Genomic DNA, 26,546 nt, shown 5'->3' on the forward strand with positions numbered 1-26,546 from the left:
CACACGCAGTCCAGCATCCCCAGCAAGGCAGTTGTGTTGCACCGTCTGGGGTTCGTGAACTCTGTTGGTGAGAGACCAGACAGGTGTACGAGGTCTTGCTGGGCTGACAGTGAAAAATAAATGACATCATCAAGGAGTATGCATTCATTTCACCAGCCCTACTTGTGCTGAAAATATGACCGGTGGCTGTAAGATGCTCTGTGTTTATGCATGCTAGAACCAGACTGGGAGGCTTTGAACAATGGTATTTGAACTCTATCCTATGGTACTGGGATTTATGTTATATGTAGGTGACAAGGCACTTTTGTAATGTTGCTCTGGGTAATGATACTAGTGACATACTGACAAAAACAAAACAAAGAGGTTGTGCTGGAGCAGCAGATGAAACCTTCAACGAACCCTGTTATCCATGTCAGCAATTACAGAGATCTGTCATGAATAATGTAACTCCTGAGAATTCAGAGCATGGACTGAATGTCTAAGGGAGCTTTGTCTTTTCATTCCTCCGACATGTCTGATTCAGCTGATTAGGCCGCTCTCGCACACCTGCTATAACAGGAAAACACAAGCGAGGCACTGTGCATGAAGACCCCAGAACCGAAGTCTGGAACTGCTCATGATCATTGGAATAAGAAGATTTGGGCCTTTGGGTTGAAGAACTGTATATAAAACGTCACACTTTGTTGGAACATGACTCACTGGTACACGTGTGTCACACACAGCAGGCTTTTGTCAATGTCATTTCCTGTTTGAGAGAGCTAGGCCACCTAAAATAGCCAAAATAAATAAATAATCATGACCAGTGCATTCCATTTTAAATAAAGTTTGCAAAAGCTTTTCAGGTGAGAGAAATATGCCGTTGTCCATAATTGATATATGTATATTTATTCCAATAAAGTTAACAGTAATTTGCCTTTTGCCTAGCGACCCAATCTATGGACACATTATAAAACCATGTCAGTGTGTCCAGAAAGCAATGGGCCTCTAACCAAGGTTCATTCTGCTTTCCACTATGGTTTGCCACAGTCCAGATACAAGTGTCAAAATGCACGTAGACCCGGGAAAAGACGGACACTTCTCTGCCTGAAACCATCATTTAAGAAATCTCTGAACCATCCAGTCTGGTGTCTTTTTCTTCTCTTGATCATGTTCCCTTGTCTCCTGAAGTCTTGTCAGAGAGTGTGCCTGTGCCATCCTGTCAGCAAGGAGCCGTGTCCCTCCACAGACACCAGTGACAGGGAGAGAAAAGGCTCTTTATCCTGCCCTGAGCTGTGTGCTCAGGAGCTTCCACACATGTCTGCGGGGCAGTGTAACGTATGCCTGTGAAACCCCCCCCCCCCCCCCCCCCCCACACACACACACACACCCCTATAATATCACATAGGCCTGGACACTTACCCAAGGGGGTTAGAAATAACACCCCTGCCTCACTGAGTGGTCATTGATGCACCCTCTTTTCATTAAGGATAATTTTAAGGCTACAGAAGAGATTGTATGAATCAGTGAAGCAATTTTCTTGTTAAATTTAATACAATTTTTAGGATTTTGTTTTACACACATTTTACAAAATTGGTTTCAAGTTCAACCTGTTGACTATTAGAAAGCCTTTCCTTTAATCACGTTTAAAGTGTTTGGAAATCTGAACCTAATCGTGTTTTTTGTCATCAGATGTATAAACGATTTTCAAGACTTTGCAATTGCATGTGACTCAGCATAGAAAAAAAGTGGAATTTAAATCTGCCCATCCTAGCGATGTTTGGCAAGGGGGCAGTACCAACATGAGATATACATCCACCAGGTCAAAAGTCAACCATAAATGCTCCCAATAGACAAGCAAGGTCACCTGGTTTCTGCTCCTGGGGGCCTCAAGAACAGATCCGTGCTGCTGGAGGAAAGTAAGGCTAACATATATAGAGTGAAAGCAAAAAAAAGAATTCAAATTAATAGATACAATGTCATCATGAGAGTTACGACCCCTTAACCTTTAGTCTTTCTGCCTGGATCACAGTCTGCATAATCAGCAATGAAAAATTAATGTACAGATAAGAATTCAAAATCACTCAGATACCTTTTACACATGTTCTGACATCTCAGGATGTCACCTTTGAGGATATAATTTTACAAGTTGTTATAGTGATAAGAGCCTGTGTGATCATTCTTCTCAACTGTGTCCAACACGCTGCAAGCACTACATTATGAATACGTTCAGAAAATACACATGTATGAACTAGACAGCACCTGGCATTCTCTTAACACTGACAGTGATGTCATTAGTTTTTATTTTACTGAATGTATAAACATTTAGACATTAATGAAGTTACATATAAGCATGGGATAGCATTAACATGTGCATATGTGAATAAACTATAAATAAATAACAAAGAAATATGCAATATGTAATAAAAGAAAAGCAAAAGCACAGTGTCTGTTAAATGTTGTAGATGCCTTTACTTCTAAGAGAATGAGAGGTAGTATTGCTTTAGTGTTTGCACCAAATGTATTCAAGGAACTGTGAAGATGGATCAGTCCAGGTTGTGGTGTTCATGATCAGCATGAGCTGGAGTCTCACCATTAATCCAGGAGACTGACTGTTCATCCAGGAGACTGAGTGTTCATCCAGAGGTCTCACAATTCATCCAGGAGTGTGACTGCTCATCCAGGAATGTAACTGTTTGTCCAGGAGTTTGACTGATCGTCCAGGAGTCTGACTGTTCATTTAGGAGTCTGTTCATTTAGGGAGCTGAAGAATCTATGTCCTGTAAAGAGACTGTATAATTTTTGCTCCCTTTCATACTACTTCATGTGTCTTGTCATTTCTTTTTCTGAAACATTCTAAATCCATAAAAAAGTGAATACTTATCATGAACATGTGTCTTAATCAAACATGGTGGAGATGTTCATTGTCAGATCAGTATTCTAACTTCACACTTAGTGTATGTTACATATTATCCTTTCATGTAGCAATGGAATTTCATTATTTTTAATTATACAGAAGATAATAGAATCACAAACACTGTAAACAATAACACACATTTTTAAAATCAATTTAGTGTTTATATTCGAAACTGGAAAAGCCTTATCTTTTTAAACCTTATCAGTTTAATACTGTCCCTATGAGGAACCAGATGTGGCAATCTAGATCCTCATTTAGATCATAGATCGCTCCTAACTGTCCCTTTTGTGAAGAAAGTTATAAATCACACCATAAGTTTACAATGTGCCAGTTCCTGATATTATGTATAAAACACATTTCTTTGTTTTTGTTGTTGTTTGTTTGTTTGTTTTTGCATCACTAACAGTAGTTTTACATGTAGAAAAATAATTGGGAAATTGGGATTTTCTGTTACAAACAACATTATTACAAGATAATTTTTAACTCTTGTATTGATGTCCATAAAGCAGTTTTTTGGTTTTAAAATATTATTCTGATTAATAACTTTGCCAGTAATAATTTTTATGGTTTTCCTGATTGATTGTGAATCATATACGGGGTTATCTTCAGTGTCATTTTAGAGTGCATACGCAAGTACATCCGAATAATTGCTTTGTTTTAAATAAATCTGAGAATATTTCATCGTAAATATTAATTTGATTTACGAAGGGTTTTGAAGTTTTTCATTGATATAACATTGCTGGTAAAAATGAACACGACGAAAACGTTATGACCGAAACTGTCTGTCCTGAAACGGAGAGACCGTCGCTATTACCAACACGCGATAACCTAACCGGACCACCACAGTTCTGGCAAAGGGTGCGAAAAGAAACGGTCAGTCATTGGTATGTGGGCCAAGGTGAGTCGTCTGTGGTCCGGCGACTGACAGCGGATCTGTGACTGCAAATAGTTGGCATGCCTGCTCGTTCTTTCGTTATATCGCCATTCCGTCAATTCCCAGGCCACTTGAGGAAACCGTACGCCTGCTCTTGAGGGGCGCGCATGGAGGGGCGCGCATGGAGGGGATGCGTAAAGTTGATGGGTGGATCCCAGGGCGACTTCCAAGCTTGGTGATTTGCTAATCGGAGGCTTTTTTCCCTTGTCATTTTCCTGTAATCGTAGGTCTGCTTTGGAGCTTGCCCGGCCCTCTTGACGGTGTGACTGCGAGGGTATCGGATGCTCTGTGCATTTTGATTAAAGCCCAAACACCTTCAGTCCGAAGGCTGGGCAAGGGAAAGGAGGATCGAAGGGGCCCGGACTGGCTGTGAGAAGAAACACACACCTCCTTACTTATGGCTATGTAGAATAGATCCGACACGTTTGGGATTGTGGAAGGGACATAACTGAACCAAAGTTGAAGTCGCCCTCATTTGTTCACGTTCGTGGGCGCCCGACCATGGAGATGAAACGGTGGTCCACGAGGTGGAAAACGAAAAGGTGGCTTTTGGATTTGACTGTAACCAAACTCATCACGCTGTCCCTCCTGCTTGTTCTGCAGGCTCCAAATGTCAGAGCAGGTAAGACAAGATAGGTTTCCAAACTTTTTCTAAAGTTTACAGGGACCGTCAGTCAGACCAAGTGCATGATCCTTCATGTAGAGGGACCACGAGAGTAATATTAAGACATTTATTACTTCGTATCTGTGGCTAGCAGCAGTACTGCGATCCATTAAAATAAAGGTTGGAGTAAAGTCTCACAGCTGAAGCCACCAAAGTGTGAAATGCAAGCACGGCAATTTCTCCATGGCTTTCCAAGTGAAACACATTCAGATTACATAAAATACAGTCGCTGGTAAACAATAACATATGTTTTGAAGTTTTTGTATCCACATCTACATTTTATGAGCGTCACACTTTGCTGGACACAGTTTTACACAGGTGCCGGAGATGTCCTGTCTCGGAAATGAGACAGACCCAATGGGTGTGAAGACGTTGGGTTTTACGCATGGTTATGTCTGTTCGCCGTGGTGGGTTGACTTTCGTGAGGGACGCTCACTTTATCAAAATGTGAGACGCTTTTCCACCTAGTCCCGTACTATCGTAGTGAGGAAACAAGTGAAAGAATGTGTGAAGTCTTCTGTGAGACAACATTTGAGATTTATGCCGGGAAGAAAGGTCTTTGTTCGGAACAGTGGTCCGTTAGGTGTGTGTGGACACGGTTGGCAGGGTGAAATTCCTCCGGGGTTTTGGTCGCTGTCTTACAGTTTGTTGAAGAATTTTTCAGTAAAAGGAAAGGTATCCGACGCGACTAATGAATATTTCGCCCGTTATATAAAAAAAGAGAAAAGTAGACCATCAAAGTGACTCAAATGAATAAACTTTGATTATGATACATACATGAAATTTGCCACTACATGTTTCTACAAAAGCGTATAAAACTTGTAAAACGCTGTAATATTAATGAGAGATGGTCGCGCGACAGGAGGACGTTGATTATGGGCGTGCCACAATAAAACATAAGCCCAGCAATTATGGATTCAGCTCTGAATAGACTGTGTGGAGAACACCTGACAGTTCATTACTTAGGGTTTTTAAATCAGACTTTAGATCAAGGTTCCTAAATATCTAATGTATAGGCCTACCTATTAAGTTTTACACTTTAATTAGGAATTATTACTACTTAAATTTTTACTGATGATTCATTGTAGATTAGGCCTGTTTTCTTTAATTGTCTCCAAATATTTATGGGATTTACCTTACGCGACGTTACGTGTTAGTGAACGTGTATGTTGTCGTGTATCGTGATAGATTTAGAGAATCAAATCGCGCCAGCCTGAAGGAACACCCTATCTCCACGCAGACCTGGTCCACACCGAAGCCCAAGCGGGGGCTCGTGCGACCTTGTGTGCAGGTTGTTCCCCCCCTCGTGTGTTTTGGACGTGTGCACCCTCACACAAGGCCGCGTTGTGCTGCCTCCTCGAGCGGGGCCACGACGTTTCTGCACTAAGTGCTGCGCGGTTATTTGATGACGGCCCTCCTCGTTCATCCCTGTTATTTCAGTTCAAAGAGGCAGCGCAGCTCTGGGGCCGATCTGGACCTGACAACAGGGCTGACAAAGACAAAGTTAAATCAAACCAATCTCCGAATTTTACAAGTAAATCGAAACATCAAAGAAAAACCTTATAGAACACTTTTATCATGTTTTTCCCATGTCCAAAGGCTTTATTTGAATTCTGGCACTTGCAGACAGCACGACGGGAAAGCGACATTTATTCATTTTAATATACATAATAGCTATATAAATATAATAAACAGTTAAATCCCAAGGGCATCAGGAATGTCTGCTATGCTAGTCAATGCTCCGATGAAAGCTGAGGCTGCTACATTTATCTCGTTCATCATTGGTTAAAACCATGCGAAGTTCACTTGATGGTTTATGGCTTGTAAAGGCATTTCTGTAGGGTTCCCTCTTCGGTTTGCAGTGTACAGACACGTTTTCTCGGCCCCTGCGGCTCAAACATCTCACATGTGCATTCCTTCAAACAATGCTCACATTTCACAAATCTCCCCTAAACTCTGCTAACTATTACGGCACAGGGGCGGTCGTACACAAGAACTCTTTTACCTTCCCAGTTCGGTAGGCTGTTCTCTACGATTTGCTACTACAGAGCCATCCAGTCGGTTTTGTAACTGTAGCCATCAATAAATATCTCCAGTAATTCAGATGTCCTATAATTATATGTGATGCACTTGTCTGGATAAGTAGGTATAGAAAATGTATGCTTTATTATAGATAGTGACCATTTCAGTGGTCAAAGAGAGACCTTCAGGCCCATTTTCCTAGTGAAGTTTTCTCGGCGGGGTTCTGTGGCATAATGCTGCCTTGTTTAAACAGCAAGCGTGTGTGGGGGGGGTGTCAGGGGAGAGGGGGAAGAGAGAGAGAGAGAAGGAGGGAGGAGAGAGAGAGAGAGAGAGAGAGAGAAGGAGGGAGGAGAGAGAGAGAGAGAAAGAGAGAGAGAGAGAGAGAGAGAGAGGGAGAGAGAGAGGGAGGAGAGAGAGAGAGAGAGAGAGAGAGAGAGGGAGGAGAGAGAGGGGGTGTGGGGAGATGGTGGGTGGGTGTGATGGAGAGGGGGCAGAGATATTCCGGATGAATACATTAGTAGAGTCCCAGGGAGCTGCAGGTGAAAAGGTCTGTGCTTTTCCAGTTGACTGCACCTAGCACGCTGTCAGAAGCAAAACAGAACTGGGTAATCTGCCATCTTTCGTCACTGCTCTGAGAACTTTTTTGAGCTTTGTTTGTCCTCATGTAGAAGACACATGTACATGCATGTTTGATAAATGAGTTGTTCCTGCAATGTGCTCATGGCTCCCTGCTCACATCATGAGCACTAGACAAAGTTCTCAATGAGATGATTTATTGATACAGGATTACACATCCTCCTTTCTTTTTGACCCCTCCCATTGTGTGTGTGTTTGTGTGTGTGTGTGTGTGTGTGTGTGTGTGTGTGTGTGTGTGTGTGTGTGTGTGTGTGCACGTGCATGTTTGCTCGTTGGTCATGGTAAACTCACACCAGTTCATGAGTGGTGTGACACCTTCCTGAAGACTGGAGCTCTTCACGTGCAGTGTTAGTGGAGCTGGGGACAGCATGGTTGCTCCCAGGCCGTGAGCCATGTGCAGGCAGGAACCACAGCTGTGCACAGTGAGCTTCAGATCAGGCTGAAGACCTGGGAACTGTGAATCAGACAAGGCCTAGAGTGTGAGGAGCAACCCTTGTTTGCTGTTTATTCTAATACCCTCCAAGGCACCTGTATTGTTGTATAGTTTTAGAGTCTGATAGGTTTTAGAGTTTGCACGATCGATATCAGAAGTCCACTAATTTGATAGGCTTTAGAGGAGCTGGTTAACTAACTGCATCCTTGACTGGTCCATGGACCAGTAAACACAGAGATGCTTTCCTTCTTGTCCAAATGAACAGAGCTGCAATGGTACTGTCTTTTAAAGGTTTCAGACAGCAGCATAGAGGTCCTCCTTGGTGGGAATGCAGTGGCTTGTAATTTGTTGAGCGGATTGCAGATTGGCTACCGTGAATGTCAATCAAAATACAACTGTCAGTGCAGATGTGCGATTCATCTACTACTTTTTAATGTGACGCGATCTACGCACATTCCTTCGCGATCGAGTGTCGGTCGGTAGATCGACGTAATGAGCACCCCTGCTCTAGGACGTGCTGTTCACTGAATACTGAAATAATGTGTTTTAGTACATTGACAGTGACACTAGATAAATTCCATAATTGATGGATATAGTTAAGGTGGTTCTGAATCAGGACCCAGTGTACGGCAGGTCTTCAGGGATGAATAAACGAGGCTGTGAACGTGTATTATCCTTTGTATGTCAGTGCTGGAGTTGAAGAGTGAGCAGAGGTTTCACTTCTTTGGCACAACTATATATTTTGACTATATTTTAATTAGCCTGAGTATCCCGTTGCAGACACTGAAAAAGGAAATCGGACATTACTTAAAAAAAGAATTAGAAGGGACAGAAAGGCCAGAAAGGAAAGACTAACAAAAAGAATCAAGAGGGAGGGAGATAAAGGAGAAAGATAAATGGAGGGCTGGAGACAAAAAAAAAGATTGAGGAGTAGAATGAGAAAGAGGGATGAGTGGAAAAAGACAGCAAGGTGAAAGAATGGGCAAACAGAAACGGAGAGGAGTGGAAAAGAGGAGCCGGAGGTTAAATTGGTTTGAATTACTATAGCTTACATTGGTGAAACAATGTTTATAACCAAGTGTAATCAGGCCCAAAGCCCTTTCAGACAGCCTTGATCACTCTAACAGGCTCATAGAGATTACATAGTGGAGGGTGTTGATCATTCAGATTGACACATTCCCACAAAGACAGTGTTGTGTGTGGTTGATTTGGACCGGGGTACATTTTACATTTATATGGATGAGAAGTGATTTTGGTCAGTTGGTTTCTTCTTTCTTCTTGATTCTTTGATTCTCTTTGGTCTCTGCGTTTTCTGGGCCCCAGAATGAGGGCTGCATTAGATCAGTTTAGTCTTTAACCCTTTCCTGTGGTGGACCTCAGTGTACTGTAAGACTGACCAGCTGTGAGCAGCCTGTTGATCTGGATTTAATACAGAAACTTCCAGTCACAAGACATGGCAGACATATTTGAAAGACCTGTTTCTCCAAGCAAGGGATTCTATGCCTTTTTTGCTATGTGTTGTTTCATACTGTAGATGATAAGCAGAAAATCTTTTAAGTTTGACCTTTCTGTACCAAAATCTTTATATTTATTCATTTTCACATCTAGTGTCAGTCATTATAGTGCCCTTTCTCCATTCTACAGGTTACACTGCTGAGGTGAAACACTTATCTGTAACACACACTATCTTTGCTCTTTCTGTACTCACAGCCGAATCCGTGGACGTGCTAAAAGTATTAGATTTTCACAATACCCCTGAAGGAGTGCGGAAGACATCAGGATTCTGCGCAAACAGAAGAGCCTCACAGCCAGACACGGCCTACAGAGTGGGCAAGACCGCCCAGATCAGCGCCCCCACCAGGCAGCTCTTCCCAGGTACGCTCCAGATGCCCCACACACTCCCACATCCCACACACTCCCCCATCTTCTCTCAGCCCCTGAGGGCACTGCACACTGCTCTAGTGCCATTTCTCGCTGGTGGTGCTTTTTTTGTTCTGTTAAGAAACTTGAAAGAAAGGAGAACAGTCTAGCTCAATGCTAGTGTATAGAACTGAATCATGAGATTAGTCTAGCTCTATGCTAGTGTATAGAACTGTATCATGAGATTAGTCTAGCTCTATGCTAGTGTATAGAACTGTATCATGGGATTAGTCTAGTCCTATGTTAGTGTATAGAAATGTAACATGGGATTAGTCTAGCTCTATGCTAGTGAATAGAACTGAATCATGGGATTAGTCTAGCTCAATGCTAGTGAATAGAACTGAATCATGGGATTAGTCTAGCTCTATGGTAGTGTATAGAACTGAATCATGGGATTAGTCTAGCTCTATGGTAGTGTATAGAACTGAATCATGGGATTAGTCTAGTCCTATGATAGTGTCTTGGACTGGATGATGGGACTTTGTTAGACTTTGTTAGTTAATGTATTTGTACTCTTGTAGCTAAATGAATGTGAGGTATCTCTGCATGCTGTGCTACAGCGGTGCTTTAGTAAGGTAATTAAATGCCTGTTAGGATCCTGTTGCTAATGTTCTGAAGGCCCTGGCTTCTCTTGGGTTTCCCAGTTTGCCTGGAATTGCTCTCTGATCAGTTCTGCAGGATTATTGAAGTCAGGCTTGTTAGAACGTTTTTCTTACTAAACACACTCTGATGCATGGGCAGGTTTGCTAACAGCTACAGATGCGATAAAGCCACTGAAACGTTTTGATTTATAAAACTGCTGGAAGTATTTTATGGTGTCTGAACATTTTACAGGATTATAAAATGTCTGTCTTAAATAATGCGGGTTCCAGCCTGCGTGTGGCAGGTGTTCTGCTAAACAGACTGCTCTCCTGTGTCCTCAGCTGGAGTGTTCCCTGAAGACTTCTCCATCCTGACCACCCTCAAGCCCAAAGCCGGTCTTCAGTCCTTCCTACTGTCCATGTACAGCGAGCGGGGTGTCCAGCAGCTCGGCGTGGAGGTCGGCCGCTCTCCCGTCTTCCTGTACGAGGACCAGACTGGGAAGCCCGCCCCTGAGGACTATCCCCTGTTCCGCACCCTCAACCTGGCTGACGGGAAGTAAGTAGGGCTGGGCTGTCATGGGGGTGGAGCTAACTGGAGGAGCATGGCTGGGAGCGTAACTGGGTGGAGACAGTGGGGTATGGTAGGGTAGACCATGGTGGCAGGGCCAGAGATGACTGTGGATACATGGTAATGGAAAGGCTTGCTGTGAACACTGATTAGCTGTCCTAGCTGTTCTGTGCATAGCAAGCATTTGTTTAGATATAGCGTATGTAGGCATGTCTATAGACAGAGTCGGTTTAACTGTCTTATAGGGGTTTGTCCATCAGCAAGCTCAGTTTAGCTGTCTTTAAACGCGCTTGTAGAGTTGGTTAGGTCCCTTTAGCTGTGCCTTTCACAGACAGGGGCAGTCTGGGAGTTGATCCTGAGCTGGAGGTCTTCAAGTCTGAGTCAGACTGTCCATTTGCACTTGTATGCTTTGTCGTGGAGTGGAATGATGTGGGGGGATACGACTGCAGTCACCAGGGTGTCTGTTTAGACAGGCACAACAAAGCTATATAACAACACTGTCTGGCACAGGCATATACACTTTGCTGCTTGCCAGATGGGTCCCAGCTACAAAAATAAAGTATGCTTTGGCAAAGGTATGTTTGCCATACATTCTGTTATGTAAATTCAGGTCTTTAAAAAGATAATGGTAAGACAGTGCTGCGAGAATTACTTTGAATCAAATTGAATTTGATTACTTATGGTTATTAATGGTATAGATGGTAACTACATTTTGAATGAAAGAGCAGATGCAATGAGTGCTGTGGATTTTGTAGCTGTGCAGTTGAGACGTGTGTGTGATGGTGAGATGTGTGTGTGTTGGTGAGACGTGTGTGTGCAGGTTAGACGTGTGTGTGCTGGTTAGACGTGTGTGTGCTGGTGTGGTGTGTGTGTGTGTGCAGGTTAGACGTATGTGTGCTGGTGAGATGTGTGTGCTCTGAATGTGTGTGCAGTAGTGACTAAGAATGGGCTGACCCTTAACCAGGAACACCTCCCTACAGAGCTAGAGAAGAAATGGGGGGCAGATGTATGGAAGTGTGTGTGTGTGTGTGTGTGTGTGTGTGTGTGTGTGTGTGTGTGTGTGTGTGTGTGTGGGTGTGGGTGTGTGTGTGTGTGTGTGTGTGTGCGTGCGTGCGTGCGTGCGTGCGTGTGTGTTTGTGTGTGTGTGTGTGTGCACTCGTGCACGTGTGCATGTAAAAATATCCTGTTAACCTCTGGAATGTGATTTCCTCATCCAGCACACTTCATGTTTCAAATTTCTTACCCTCATTAGTAGAGTTTATGAGACCCCTCTGTAGCTCTAGAAGTCCAGAACTCATGGTTAACCTTCTACATGTATGCAGCAGTACACGCCCAAGTATACACATACAGAGGTGCCAACACTAGATGGAGATTAATAGGGTATCCCAACACACCCCTCCAGATCACTGTGCTGTCAGCAACTTCAATTTGATCAGGCAGGTAAATGGTTAAAGTAACAAAACAGATGAAAGTTTCATGATAGGAACATCAGGAATATGAAACAGCATGTCAAACAGTCCCCAGAAAATGAATGTGGAAAGGAAGCAGTGAGCATGGATGGCTGGGTCCTGCCCAGGGCTCTCAAGTCTCATGCATTTGACCGTCTTCACACGCTCACACGCCACACTTCCGATTTCACACGGCGATAAAAAAAATCTAGTTTATTTACCTCCGATCCATATCTATGTCGCCCTCCACTGGCAATCGATCGCGATATACAACCCCCCTCCCCGCTCAACAACTTACGTTCGCCCCCCCGCTCAACAACTTACGCCCCCCCCCCCCCCCCTCAACAACTCACGTTTGCCACCCCCTCCCCCGCACAACAATTAACGTTCGCCACCCCCCATCAACAACTCTCACACTCTGACATTAATCCAAAACTTGAGAGCCCTGGTCCTGCCTCTTAGAACATTAGCTGGGTCCTGCCTCTCAGAACACCAGCTGGGTCCTGCCTCTTAGAACACCAGCTGGGTCCTGCCTCTTAGAACACTAGCTGGGTCCTGCCTCTCAGAACACCAGCAGGGTCCTGCCTCTTAGAACACCAGCTGGGTCCTGCCTCTAAGAACACTAGCTGGGTCCTGCCTCTCAGAACACCAGCTGGGTCCTGCCTCTAAGAACACTAGCTGGGTCCTGCCTCTCAGAACACCAGCTGGGTCCTGCCTCTCAGAACACCAGCTGGGTCCTGCCTCTCAGAACACCAGCTGGGTCCTGCCTCTTAGAACACCAGCTGGGTCCTGCCTCTAAGAACACTAGCTGGGTCCTGCCTCTCAGAACACCAGCTGGGTCCTGCCTCTAAGAACACTACCTGGGTCCTGCCTCTCAGAACACCAGCTGGGTCCTGCCTCTAAGAATACTAGTTGGGTCCTGCCTCTCAGAACCCCAGCTGGGTCCTGCCTCTCAGAACACCAGCTGGGTCCTGCCTCTCAGAACACCAGTTGGGTCCTGCCTCTCAGAACACTAGCTGGGTCCTGCCTCTCAGAACACCAGCTGGGTCCTGCCTCTCAGAACACCAGCTGGGTCCTGCCTCTCAGAACACTAGCTTGGTCCTGCCTCTCAGAACACTAGCTGGGTCCTGCCTCTCAGAACACCAGCTGCATCTTCAGAAGAGACGCTCTTCTCTCTCCTGCTCTGGGTCATTCTCTGTACTTTCTGTAAAGTAAAGGGCACAGTGTAAAGTCATGGTCCTTGGAGTTATGGCAGAAATCCAGGCTTGTGTTGACTACCACACTGAGATTGTGGTCCCCACTAGAGTGTCCCCACTGTCTCTTTTCTTTGACAAACCGTTGACTTAAGGTCATCAGTAATGGGCAGACAGAGACAGAGTCTGCCTGCTGAGTGCTGTATGCTCTTAAAGCTTGTTTAAGATACTTAAATGACTTTGGTAATTATAGCCAGAGGGAGTGAATCCCGTGCAGATGCTGCCATGATTTATCAGTTGAGAGGACGGGGCAAGAGCAGATGACATCATTGTATTCCATCTGTGGGTGTTTCCAGTTCCTCACGACCACCCCCTGAGATTCTTTTAAAGCTTTTCGTTTAAGATACATTACTTACTGGTCACTGTTTGATTACTCACTCTTGACTGGCACCTTTAGATATCCTTTAGATATATCTACTTTAGATATATCTACTTTAGATATATCTGTGAATAACAGCTTATTTTACTGTGGGTGATTTGGTCACTGTAGACCAGACAATACATTAACACATAAATTTTAACCAGTCAGGTAATGCATGAGTCCTTTTTGAGCTTAGTCAGGTGGTTCTGTTGAGCTCGGATCAGGAATCCATCCACAGGCCAACACAGCCTAGCCATGTTCTGCTGGTACCTCCCCAAGGTCCCAGCAGCACCTCCCAACAGTGCTCCTCCCCACTGTTAGGACTGTATGTGGGTATTTCCCCTTCTGTCCCCTCGCACTTTCTGCAATGTTCAAGGTGTCTGTCAAGCCAGTGAAGTTTAATGAGCGTAATCCAGGGCTGGAGAAGGCCAGAGTGTGAACGTCTGTAATGAGCAACAGCTGAGCTGGAGCACACAGAGAGGCTAACACCTTCGGTTCTGCTGGAGTCATGCGTGACCTGCTGCAGCTATATGCCCTTTCACCTTTTACCGATGCCTTTTCACCTTTCACCTTTGCTTGAATTTCCCCTTCCTAGTCAAGGAGTACCCGCTCCAGCCCTGAGCAGGACTGCTGAATTAGTCTAGGAGTTGAGTGATGTGAACCGAAGCAGCGCTCTGGAGTTTGGCACTGGCCTGAGACCAAACGTGATGTTTAATTCTATGTCTCTGACAAAGGTGGCACCGTGTGGCTATCAGTGTGGAGAAGAAGACTGTGACTATCATCGTGGACTGCAAGAAGACGATCACTAAGCCCCTGGGTAGGAGCCACCATGCCAACCTCGACACCAGCGGTATCACTGTGTTCGGCAGCAGGATTTTGGACGAAGAGGTGTTTGAGGTAGAGTATCCTGGAGACACTTGAACCTCTTGTTTAATTACATGATACATTCTGAACCAAAACACCACTGCTATATGGGCTTACTTAATAAGACTCTGAGAAGACATTGAGAAGACATTAAGAGATTAACTGTACATGTTATAGCAGAGTTTTATACCTTCAGCATCATGATTTTTTAAATTTGGTTTTTTCAGTTTTTAGAATGTGGCCAGAGGTGTTACTGTCAGCATAAATGTGTTTTTTTTTTAATCACTTGAACAGAAAGTTGAAGACCTCCAGCTGGTTTTCCTCAATAGGGTTAGAGGATATGATGATGGGTCTTTGGGAAGTGTGGGCATAGGTACAGGCTGTGACCTGCTGCCTACCTGATCAGAGGTGTAGTGGTGTCTTTTTGTTAGAAAGGGAGGAGAGATGGATCTGCTTTTGTGTGTGTGTGTGTGTGTGTGTGTGTGTGTGTGTGTGTGTGTGTGTTTGTTTAATTCTATATCACTTTAAACATACCTATATCAGTTACATTCTTATCAATATCAGTTACTTCTGTAAAAGAGGTATCATGTATCATAATACCCGCTCTGCTGCCTCAATGTGGGAAATTTTAGAATGTCTAACATTAAGTTTTCTAATATCAAGGACCCAACCTTGATATAATGAGATAAAATGCCTGACCTGTCAGAGCTCATATAAGAAGCAGGGGTCTGATATGCATCCATATGTATGTGGGATAACACTGAGTTCTGTGTGTCTGCTCCCATGCCAACCTCCCGCCACACTTCCTGTCATGGAAGCTTCCTTCTCCTTGTAATAGAAACCACTCAAGGCCTGAGGAGACCCCCTGTGCTGTAGATCCCTCAGAGAGCCCGACAGAAGGGGCTTCATTCCACATGGCCTGGACAAACACTGGACTGCAGTGAAACCTTTGGAGCTGTTTTCTGTGTTTTCTCTGGAAGCTGTTGTGCTGGTCTGGATTCAGTTGTGAATTAAGATTTACCTGGGTGGAGAGAGCAGAGCCGCACTGGTGGAGCAGACTCATGGGGAACGTGCTTACTCCCACAACCACACCATCCATCTCTGCTCTGAATGATTACCTGAACTAACGACCGCAGATGTTTAGTTCTAAACGAACACTGGGCCTAATCATGCACTGTGATGTAGACGTCATTAGCCTGTCCTTAGTTTACACTTGATGTTGGTGGTTTATAAGTAGACAAATCCACAAACTTTATCAGACAGATACCTTTAAAATTATATGTTTAATTTTTCTGATACAAATGGATGCTCCTTGTGATTGGTTAAGTCTGCTTAGATTATTTCAACTTGAACAATGATCTTGAATACAATTATTAAAATCGAGATAGACACAGCGTGTGTGTTTCCTGGCCAACCATGTTGTGCAGGTCTGGAAATATGGTTCTCTCTGGGTGAGAGGTTGTGTTGTGGAGCAGGAGGACAACTCTTCAAGACCTCCCCAATGCAAAACATCTGCGGTGCTTTTAACAGAGGAAGAAACACCCTCTCTGTTTCCTCCGCAATCACTCCTGATTAAAGTGGAGGGGGATGAGAGAACTTCTGAAGCGTTTGGCTGCAATCAGTTGCACATACATTGCCTCTTATGTGGTGGTGGTGTGTTGAAGAACAGTATATTTTGGAGGTAGTATCTGAAGAAAACAGATGATGCCAGAGTGTGCACACTCCAGTCAGGACTGTTTTTCTGCTGTAGGTGTTTGTTGGCGGATCTTTCCTATGTATCTGAATTTGTTAAAGGAGTACGTCACACAGAGATGCTAAGCTTGTTGATAGCCACTGAAAGCTAATCAGTGCCTTTATAGATTATATAAATGAGAATATACTGTTGAAGCTGATTGCATCTCTCTCTCTCTCTCTCTCTCTCTCTCTCTCTCTCTCTCTCCAGATGTGTTAGAGAGAAAATGTGTTATTTGTGGTAGACAAAGCCAATTAGCCAAGTAAATTATGGTACATAGTGTCTGTTTGTCACATGAGGTTGAAATGTAATGGACTTCCTAAAAAAAAAAAAGAAGAGCATCTCAGCCCCTGGGATTTGAGTTTGTCTGTGAAGAAGAAAGTTTGTTTCTTCAGGGGGAGGGTGTGCTCCACTACTGCCCTGCCCTTGAGGGACTGATAGCTGCTGACAAAACCATGTTTAGCAGGACAGGTCATAGTCTCCGTCAGGCTGTATGAGGGTGCCTGTCCCTGCTGCTGGGGGCGTTTTCCGAGTGCCCGAGGCAAGGTTTGAAGGCCCGCTGCCTTGCATGGGCAGAAGTATGGCTGTTGGAAATGCTGACAGATCTTGTCAGGGGGGTTCCCAGAACTCAACAGGAGGGGTTGCCAGATGTGCGCTTCAGTGCATGCCAAAGGAGTGCCACCCCCAACCCCCCAAATGAGTCATCTCTGTAGGTCTGCAGAGTGATGTTCTCATATATAGAAACATTAAAGCGGCTGTTATTTTCAAACAAGATGTCTTTTATGTTCTCGTATAAGCTGCATTCTGATCTTATATTTTATTTTATTTTTACTTTGCAGAACGTAGCTGTGATACAAACATTCCAGAAAGTTTAAAAGGCTTTAGAGTGTTGCCTTGAATTAATTCCTTTTTTCCTTACATCAGCACACTTGAGGAAAGCCTAAGGTAGACTGGTGTCGGTGAGGTCCAGCACACACAGCCTTCTCTGTTCTGACCTGGGGAACAGGGTGACTGTCTGTCCTTTCTGAAGTGCATTTTGGGAAATATGGAGGAAATACCTGCTCAGACGTGGTAGTGGTGGTGGTTTGAGGGTGGATGGGGGCACATACCTAGAAGCATTCTGCCCCTCCTCTAAATCCCAACACTGAGGACTGCCTCTGCACAGCAGTGAACGCAGCTCTGACCCTTCCCCCGTGTGTAAAGTTTGCTGTGAACTATATTTTCCAACACCTCTCCACCCTCGGCTTCCAAAAAAAGAATCAGCAACAGAAATAGTAAAAGCTAAAGAAACAGATTAGAAGTTGAGCATTATATACCGTGTAGAGTGCCTGCAGTTCTGGGAGTCCCAGAGCCAGTGGAAAATGAATGAAAGCTTTTCAGTGTCCTTCAGAACTATGCGTACCTGCCCTCGCCCCTCCCCCTCTCCATGTCCCATAATCCCCCTGCCACAGCCAGCGTTCAGTGCTGTCTCAGCCATGAGACACACTATTCATATAAATCTGACACTGGCTGACAGACACCCTGATTTTATCCACCATGATACACACACACACACACATCCAAGAAACGCTACATGCACACACACATACATGCGCACACACACTCCTCCGCCCACCACTACTTTGGTGCAGTGCGCCAGACGGCAGCCTATCCCAGCATGATCCAATTCAGCGCCTGCTCGGGGTCCTTTGTCATCAGCTGGATGAAGTGGATAACCAGGAGGGTGACAGGGTCACTCCCACTCACCTCTGGGAGCAAGGATTAGTCCGAGTTCAGAAACGCACACAGAGGTCTGGCTGAAGAGAGCCATAGATGCTCAGCTGGGCTCCATTCTGACGGGTTAGACTGTATGGTGCTCGACTAGCACGTTCGCTTGGTGGCCTGACACCACAGACGACGCTTGAAAGGAGCATACACAAATGATCGTTTTAGTAAGCCGCTTTTAATCAGCTGCTAAATCAAATGTTTATCTCACAGTTCTTTAGTCAGTCTCCAACGGATAATTACCAGCTGCACGTCACCTCCCTGTTAATCCAGAGGGTGTTGGCTGGACATTGGGGGGTTTGATTGAACTCCTGAGAGGTGACAAATACATTTGTGCCCTTCTCCAAAAGTCATGAAGTCTGCTAAACAGAAAGTTGAGGTCATTTCGGGTGAGATTTTTATAGATGAGCTGTAACTGAGCACAGGGGGTGTCACTGGGACGATGGGCCGCGTGTGTCCCCTGGGCTGGGACACTTCAAAGATCCTAGCTCCTTCTACAAGGATTGGCTCTCTATAGCCACCGTACTGTGAGAGCTCTGTAATTACGGCACTTAAGCAGCTGCATATGAACAAAGAACAGAGAAGCCCCTTCTCCCTGACAGCCAATGACAGGTCTTAGGAACCGCTACCGTGCTGTTTAAAGCTGAGGATACTGTAAGCATATACATCTCTCTCTCAGCTAATGTATAAACCTTTTCATGATTTTATGTTATCTCATAAAACTGCTTCCTTCACACACTTTGTATGGCCCTAACATGCATTGCCTTCTCTACTAAAGGAAACGTTTTAAAGAAACTGGTAACATGGTAGCAATGGTAATTTAACCCATTAATATTTATTAGCATTTTGTTGCTTTGTTATTGTACCTTAGCTCTGCATTACTGCTAACCTGGTAGGCTATAGCATAACAAGATGAAGTCAAGGATTTATGCCACCTGTTAAAGTCCAATGGCTCTTACTTTAAGAACAGTCCCACTTTAACTCTCATACGTCAGACTTCAAGCTTCTCTGTTTTTTCCCTCAAGGTCTTGATCTTGAAATGTTTGCCATTCTTCCATGAACCGCTTGTACTTTGACCCTATGCGTGACCTACGTGTGCCCTGGCTGTCATTGGAGCCTTGATGCTCTGGCCTAAAGGATCTTGGCTGTTTTTCTTTCTAACTTTAGTTTCTTTTAGCAGGAGACAGTGCTTTAATCACAACCCCCTCCTGTCTTACCATAATGTTGCACAGGTGTTCATAAAAACATCTTTAACATGCAGACCTTTCCCACAAATCCTTTCTCTCCAATTTTCTGTCTCTTTCTCTCTTTCTCATACACACACACACACACACACACACACACACACACACACACACACACACACACACACACACACACACACACACACACACACACACACACACAGAATCATAATTACTTTCCATTCTCCTTGCAATACACAAACACACAGACCCTTCGTGAGGAAGGTTACTCTCTTGTCTTATTACAATCAGTATTGTGAGATTGATTTCCAGGTCTGAACAGTCAAGCTCGCATCATTCACCAGGTGATAGGCTTGTGATCCCTCAGGTCTGCGTTGTGTGCTCAAACTGCTTACTGTCATGCACAGCTTAATCAGACTCACCTATGCGCAGGAATCTCCCTCATGCCATAGGTGTAAAGCTGTCAGCTACTGCCTGCTTGCAAATGCAGGCATTGGTGTGATCTCACTGTTTCCCTTTCAAACTTGGCCCGAGGTATTAATACTGTGGTCTAGTAAACTCATGAAATATCACTCTCGGGAAATCAGTAACCTTAGAGCTCTGCTGATTGAGATTTGTCTGACCTCCCAAAATGTGGAGGTGTAATACATGATGAATTGATTGTGAAGACATTAAAGGAGGTATTCCTGAACATAATCTGTGTATATTTTAGCGACACACACCCATTCAGCACACACACACACACACACACAAAGGCACACACACACATGCACACACAGCACTAACATGTTTCAGCCTGCTCCCGTACCTATTTCTGGTAGACTTCAGTGCTGTTGCTTTTTAAGAATGCTTCATATGCATTCAGCGATCTCTCCCACACATGCATTCTGCACCTCTCTCTCTTTCTCCCATACTCTCTTCATCTCTGCTTCTCTTTGTTTTTCTTTCAATTCACTATTCCTCCACATTTTACTCCATGTCTCTCTCCCTGTGTCTCCACATTTTACTCCATGTCTCTCCCCCCCCCCCAACCCTCCGGCGAACATTTTCAGTCCCTCCGTGTAAGGGAGGGAGGCAGCCTGCATCTGACATGCCTCATCACTTCTCTGCTACACATCCTTAAGGAGGCGTCTCAGCGTGGAGAGCAGAGCCCTCCTCCTCCTCTGTGCCTTTGACACGCTGCTCTGCCCAACAGCACCAGATGTGAGCTCCTCTCTCTGAGTCAGCCATGCGTCTAGCCTGTATGTGAAGCTCAGGACCCAGGGAGAGACCCTCTGAAATCCTGAACCCTCCAAGACACCCCCCCCTCCTCCCACCCTCCGACATCCCCACCCCTTTCTCCATAGATGCTCTCTTCTTCGCTCTCTCTCTCTCTCAACTCCACCCTGATCTGCTGTCTGCACCGCCTGCTCACAGCCGGCTAGTCCAGGGGTGTCTGGAGTTTGGGGTGTCTGGAGCTCGTGGTGTCTGGAGTTTGGGGTGTCTGGAGCTTGTGGTTTCTGGAGTTTGGGGTGTCTGGAGTTTGGGGTGTCTGGAGCTCGTGGTGTCTGGAGCTCGGGGGCACAGGTTTGAGCTGGTGTCCGCTGACTGCTCACATAGCAGACTTCTCTCAAACCGCTCACAGACGACTGGGTGAATCAGACCTGAGTAGAAAAAGGAAAATGAAGCTGTCCTGAATGAATAGAAGGATTCAGGAAAAGACAAACAGCTCAGTGTCCACTTATGCGATGGAAATTTGATCACTGTGTTCTGGTGTGTTGTAAAATAAACATTAAAATTGTCTCTTGACCAAAGAGATTCAACTATATTCCTCCTGATCGTGGTGGAGTGCTGTTTGTGTGTGTGTGTGTGTGTGTGTGTGTGTGTGTGTGTGTGTGTGTGTGTGTGTGTGTGTGTGTGTGTGTGTATGCATGTGTATGTGTGTGTGTGTGTGTGTGTGCACATGATTTAATGGCACAGATGGGAGTGTGTGTGTGTGTTTGTGTGTGTGTGTGTGTGTGTGTGTGTGTGTGTGTGTGTGTGTGTGTGTGTGTGTGTGTGTGTGTATGTGTGTGTGTGTGTGTGTGTGTGTGTGTGTGTGTGTGTGTGTGTGTGTGTGTGCGTGTGTGTGTGTGCGTGCATGTGTGTGTGTATGTGTATGAGTGTGTATACGTGTGTCTGTTTGTGTGTGTGTGTGTGTGTGTGTGTCCATGTGTGTGTGTGTGTGTATGAGTGTGTGTATACACATTTGTTTTTATCATACCCGGTTATCATGAGTGTCCCAGGACTGCTCCAGGTGCTCTTCTGTCCTGATGAGACATGTTTAATTTCCGCCTCTATAAAGCACAGCAGTGACAGCAGTAATTTACTTGGGGTCAGGAGCTCGTTGTGTGTGTTTACTTACTGGGTAGATCCAGGCTGTGTTAGCCAGAGTCGACTGTTCTGTCTGTGTCTGTCAGGGCTGTATAATCGTCATAATGTATGGATTGTTAAATATGATTCATGTTGCTGAGGACTGTCATTTTTTCCCTGTAATATCTTTACTAGCTTCCCTCCTATTACAGAGTTCCTATCATGTGTTATTAAAGTGGATGCATTAAAAGCAGTTTTTCTCGCTCTATTTATTTCTGTTTATCTGTCTGTCTATCTCTCTGTCTGTCATTCTCCCTCACTCTCTCTCACTATCTCTTTTATTTCATCCTCTCTCTCCCAGGGTGATATCCAGCAGCTGTTGATCGTAGCGGACCCTAAAGCTGCATATGAATACTGTGAACACTACAGCCCCGACTGTCACACCCCCCACAAAGACTCCCTGCAGGCTCAGCAACCGGACGAGGAGGTCAGTACCCCCGCTGCCTGCCCGGAGCCCGGCCGGGCCCTCCTGTGCCCCTGGAACAAGATGAATCAGATTACAGACATTGTTTCCTTTTTGGAAATTACAGGTTTTTTTTTTACGACTACAGTTAGCAATGCGTGCCACAGTGGGTCTTCACTTCAGCGTTTCCTGCTGCAGAATGATCACTGTCGTTGTCAAGTCTTGGAGAGTCATGTTTTGTCTATGGACTATGTCCCGCCCTCCCCCTCCCCCCCAGCCAGATAATGTGCTGTCTAATGTATTGGAACACAGGGGGAGAGTTCCTCAGCTAACAAACCTCTGAGTGTATTTTCACAAGAATTTTGCAGTGTTCAGGCCTGCGTTTGTTAATATATTCTGCAGAGCCCAGCTGCAACACTGTCTCACAAGGTGTAATATAAACTCATTAGGTTTGGCCCTCAAACAATCGTGACAGCACCAGCTGGAAGAACACTGCTTTAAAACAGTGGCTGTGGTTGCCTAGTAACACTACAACACTGTTATATACTGCACGTGCCAGACTCCAAAGGTTTTTAATATTGAATGTTTCCCTTAGTCACTTTTTAAGATGCTGTTATAAAACGGTTGTATTAAAGCTGACAGTTTAACGAGAATTCAAGATGTAGATGTCATGAGCCAATACTCTTAACAAGGAAGTGTGATTCAGCAGTAACTCCACATGTCTGACTGAGCATATATGAATAGTGTCCTTTGACAGAGCTGATCCAGGAGCAGTTTTTGGGCTTTGGTATTAGAATGTCCAGGGATTGTTGCTTGTAAATCAGGGCTTTTATTCTCAGTTTCCCCACACTTGGAGCCGTTATAGACAGAAACATGCCCTACCCTTGCCATATCCTGTCATCACTTGTGCCAGATCCACATGCCAAAACCGATCAACAGATAAAGATGTACGCCTGTACTGCCTGGAACCTTCTACTGGATTTAGCAGAGCCTCACCAGGTTTGGCCTCTGCAGCCAGTGGAGGCAGCCCAGAGGAGGCAGGCCAGTGGAGGCAGGCCAGTAGAGTCAGGCCAGTGGAGGCAGGCCAGCATGGCAGCGGTGGAGCTGTTTAATGAGCTCCAGCTAGGCTTTCTGTGTACTGGGATCCAGTCCTGTGTTATAGATAAAGACCCGTACGCCTGCTGCACTGACTCCATCTGTCCTCACCACATGTCATTGCTCACACAGAAGACCATTAGCAGCTTCATGCTGCCTTCTTCTGGTCAGAGAGGCCTCCTCTTAGTCCAGTTTCCTCTTAGTCCAGCGTCCTCTTAGTCCAGTTTCCTCTTAGTCCAGTTTCCTCTTAGTCCAACCTTTTCTTAGTCCAGTCTCCTCTTAGTCCAGCCTCCTCTTAGTCCAACCTCCTCTTAGTCCAACCTCCTCTTAGTCCAGTTTCCTCTTAGTCCAACCTCCTCTTAGTCCAGTCTCCTCTTAGTCCAGCCTCCTCTTAGACCAGCCTCCTTTTAGTCCAGCCTCCTCTTTGTCCAACCTCCTCTTTGTCCAGTCTCCTCTTAGTCCAGCCTCCTCTTAGACCAGCCTCCTCTTAGACCAGTCACCTCTTAGTCCAGCCTCCTCTTTGTCCAGCCTCCTCTTAGACCAGTCACCTCTTAGTCCAGCCTCCTCTTTGTCCAGCCTCCTCTTAGTCCAGTCACCTCTTAGTCCAGCCTCCTCTTAGACCAGCCTTCTCTTAGTCCAGTCACCTCTTAGTCCAGCCTCCTCTTTGTCCAGCCTCCTCTTAGTCCAGTCACCTCTTAGTCCAGCCTCCTCTTAGACCAGCCTTCTCTTAGTCCAGTCACCTCTTAGTCCAGCCTCCTCTTTGTCCAGCCTCCTCTTAGTCCAGTCACCTCTTAGTCCAGCCTCCTCTTTGTCCAGCCTCCTCTTAGTCCAGTCACCTCTTAGTCCAGCCTCCTCTTAGACCAGCCTTCTCTTAGTCCAGCCTCCTCTTAGACCAGCCTTCTCTTAGTCCAGTCTCCTCTTAGTCCAGCCTCCTCTTAGTCCAGTCTCCTCTTAATCCAGCCTCCTCTTAGTCTGGACTAAATTGCTCATGGAGATACATTGTTTAACATTCCCAAGGGATTAATATATGAGCATTAGATAATGTGGCCACATTATTTAGTGTTCACATATTAAATATTTCACTTATTTATTACTAAAACACATATGAGAATTAATGAACGACACTTTATTCAAACCTGTGCATGTATATTAATCAGGCCTGCTAACTGATGCTTCTGCTGACTTACATATTTAATTCAGACTGGGATAGATTTCTAATATCCTCAGAATGTTAAAACAACTCTTGACTACATAAATCTGAACTACTGCATTACCATTCCAACAGAGTACAAGAAAATATGTTTATTATTTATAAGATGTTAAACAGAGTTGGGAATAGGTCATATTATTTCACAGTGTACAAAGTATATAGGACTGATTCACGCACACATGCACACACAGCATTCAGTATGAGATGAAATGCTAATAAAGAAAAGCGACTAAAGCAGGACATTCTGTTAATCAGGGCCTTTAATCTCCTTCACTTGTGGAAGTGAGAAATGAATCTCATTTAGTCAGAGTGAGCGAGAGCAGGGGAGTGGTGAGATCAAGGGAGGGGTGAGATCAAGGGAATGGTGAGATCAGGGCAGTGGTGAGATCAGAGGAGTGGTGAGATCAGGGCAGTGGTGAGATCAGAGGAGTGGTGAGATCAGGGCAGTGGTGAGATACGAGGAGTGAGATATGAGGAGTGGTGAGATCAGGGCAGTGGTGAGATCAGAGGAGTGGTGAGATCAGGGGAGCGGTGAGATCAGAGGAATGGTAAGATCGGGAGAGTGGTGAGATCAGGGGAGTGGTGAGATCGGGGCAGTGGTACGATCGGGAGAGTGGTGAGATCAGGAGAGTGGTAAGATCTGGGGAAAAGTGAGATCAGGGGAAAAGTGAGATCAGGGCAGTGGTGAGATCAGGGGAATGGTGAGATCAGGGGATTGGTGAGATCAGGGCAGTGGTGAGATCAGGGGAGTGTTGATATCAGGGGAATAGTGAGATCAGGGGAGTGGTGAGATCAGGGCAGTGGTGAGATCAGGGCAGTGGTGAGATCCGGGGATTGGTGAGATCAGGGGAGTGGTAAGATTGGGGAGGGGCAAGATGCAGACATGCACTGGCTACTCACATGGCTACTCACATGTTTCTCACCCTTGTTAATGAGGTCTTTGACAGCCACCTTTGCCGTTCTAATTAAAATCTCATCAGTCCAACATCTCTGATCTCCAGCAGAATCAGGGGGCAAATGCTGACCTTTTATTATGTGCTGTTTATTGTGGTTTTCTTCTGTATAGTAACCTGCTTTGAAGTCAAAGCTCTTGAAAGCATTGTCTTATGAATGATTTTAGTCTTAGTGTGCTGTACACTTTGATGTGAAGCACTGACTTAACACTGATGGATCTCTGAAGCTACATGTATATATTACGTCTGAGACAATGCTTTTGAAAAAAAAAACAATGCTTGTATTCTTTTTACAAACAGTAACATGTTTAAATGTACTAGCAATATGTATCAATATGTATCATACCCACTGGGTTTGTTACATTTGATGTGTTTTAAATTAATCTGATATGCTCTACTAATCTTCCTCTGACCTAATTTCTTATTCCTGTCCAGTATACAACTGCAGTAGATTATGGAGATTTGTATGATTACTATGATGGGCCAACTGCCACCGACACGACAAATGAGTTTTCAGAGGCTCAGGTAAAATCAAACTAATGAAAAACTAGGTGCATGTTTTGGTTTTTTTTTTGTCATGTGGTGTCTGGCTGTCATGTGACTTTCCAACTCCCATCCCAAATGTACACATGCCATTTGTTTGTGTCTTCAAGTCTTCAAACGTGACATCTGTTCCTTGTGTTCCTGTGGGAAGACCTTCATCTCCCTCTTTCACACTCTCACCTACTCTCGCACTCTGTCTCTCCAAACCAGTTTCTGGGCTGGTAATGTGTCGTGTCTTGTGTGCTGATTCTGATAGTTTGATGTGTTTTGTTTTTGTCCCTCTGTCGCCATCACATTCCTCCAGAGAGTGAAGCGTAGTGTCTCCGTGACAAAGAAGAGGATGAAAAAGTCCGTTAAATCCAAAGCCTGGCCCAATAAGCACCAGGCCCCAAAAAAGACAGCAGCCAAAACCTTAGCCTCTAAGAAGAAGATATACGGTTACCAGGCAACAGCACCAGCGAGAAAGGCCATTCTAGGGGTAACAGGACAAAGCATAGTCCAGCATGGAGATCTGCTGTAGTCCAGCTCAGATGCATGGAGATCTGCTGTAGTCCAGCTCAGGTGGCATAGAGATCTCCTGTCCTGGGAGATCACTGATGCCTTGCGATCACTGCCTCCCCTAGTCTCAGTGAGCCCCAGACGCTGGACCGATAACTCTGTGGTGAACTCCTCT

At 45.0% G+C, this 26,546-nt stretch overlaps 1 protein-coding gene across 4 annotated transcripts in view; it reads left to right on the top strand.

The window, feature by feature from the left end:
• Nucleotides 1-3,988: 3,988 nt before the first annotated feature.
• Nucleotides 3,989-26,546, top strand: part of col11a1a (collagen, type XI, alpha 1a) — an 80,070-nt gene continuing 57,512 nt past the window's right edge. For 2 of the 4 annotated variants that reach the window (XM_076971202.1, XM_076971204.1), the window contains exons 1-6: nt 3,991-4,449; nt 9,293-9,457; nt 10,426-10,639; nt 14,448-14,610; nt 21,971-22,096; nt 25,766-25,855. In XM_076971202.1, the coding sequence (XP_076827317.1) occupies nt 4,329-4,449; nt 9,293-9,457; nt 10,426-10,639; nt 14,448-14,610; nt 21,971-22,096; nt 25,766-25,855 (879 nt within the window). In that variant the 5' untranslated portion in view covers nt 3,991-4,328. Of the gene's footprint in view, nt 4,450-9,292; nt 9,458-10,425; nt 10,640-14,447; nt 14,611-21,970; nt 22,097-25,765; nt 25,856-26,177; nt 26,352-26,546 lie in introns of all 4 variants that reach the window. The other 2 variants (XM_076971203.1, XM_076971205.1) reach the window with 2 other exon arrangements.

This window comes from Brachyhypopomus gauderio, chromosome 13 (assembly GCF_052324685.1).
Source record: "Brachyhypopomus gauderio isolate BG-103 chromosome 13, BGAUD_0.2, whole genome shotgun sequence".
Taxonomy (NCBI): domain Eukaryota; kingdom Metazoa; phylum Chordata; class Actinopteri; order Gymnotiformes; family Hypopomidae; genus Brachyhypopomus; species Brachyhypopomus gauderio.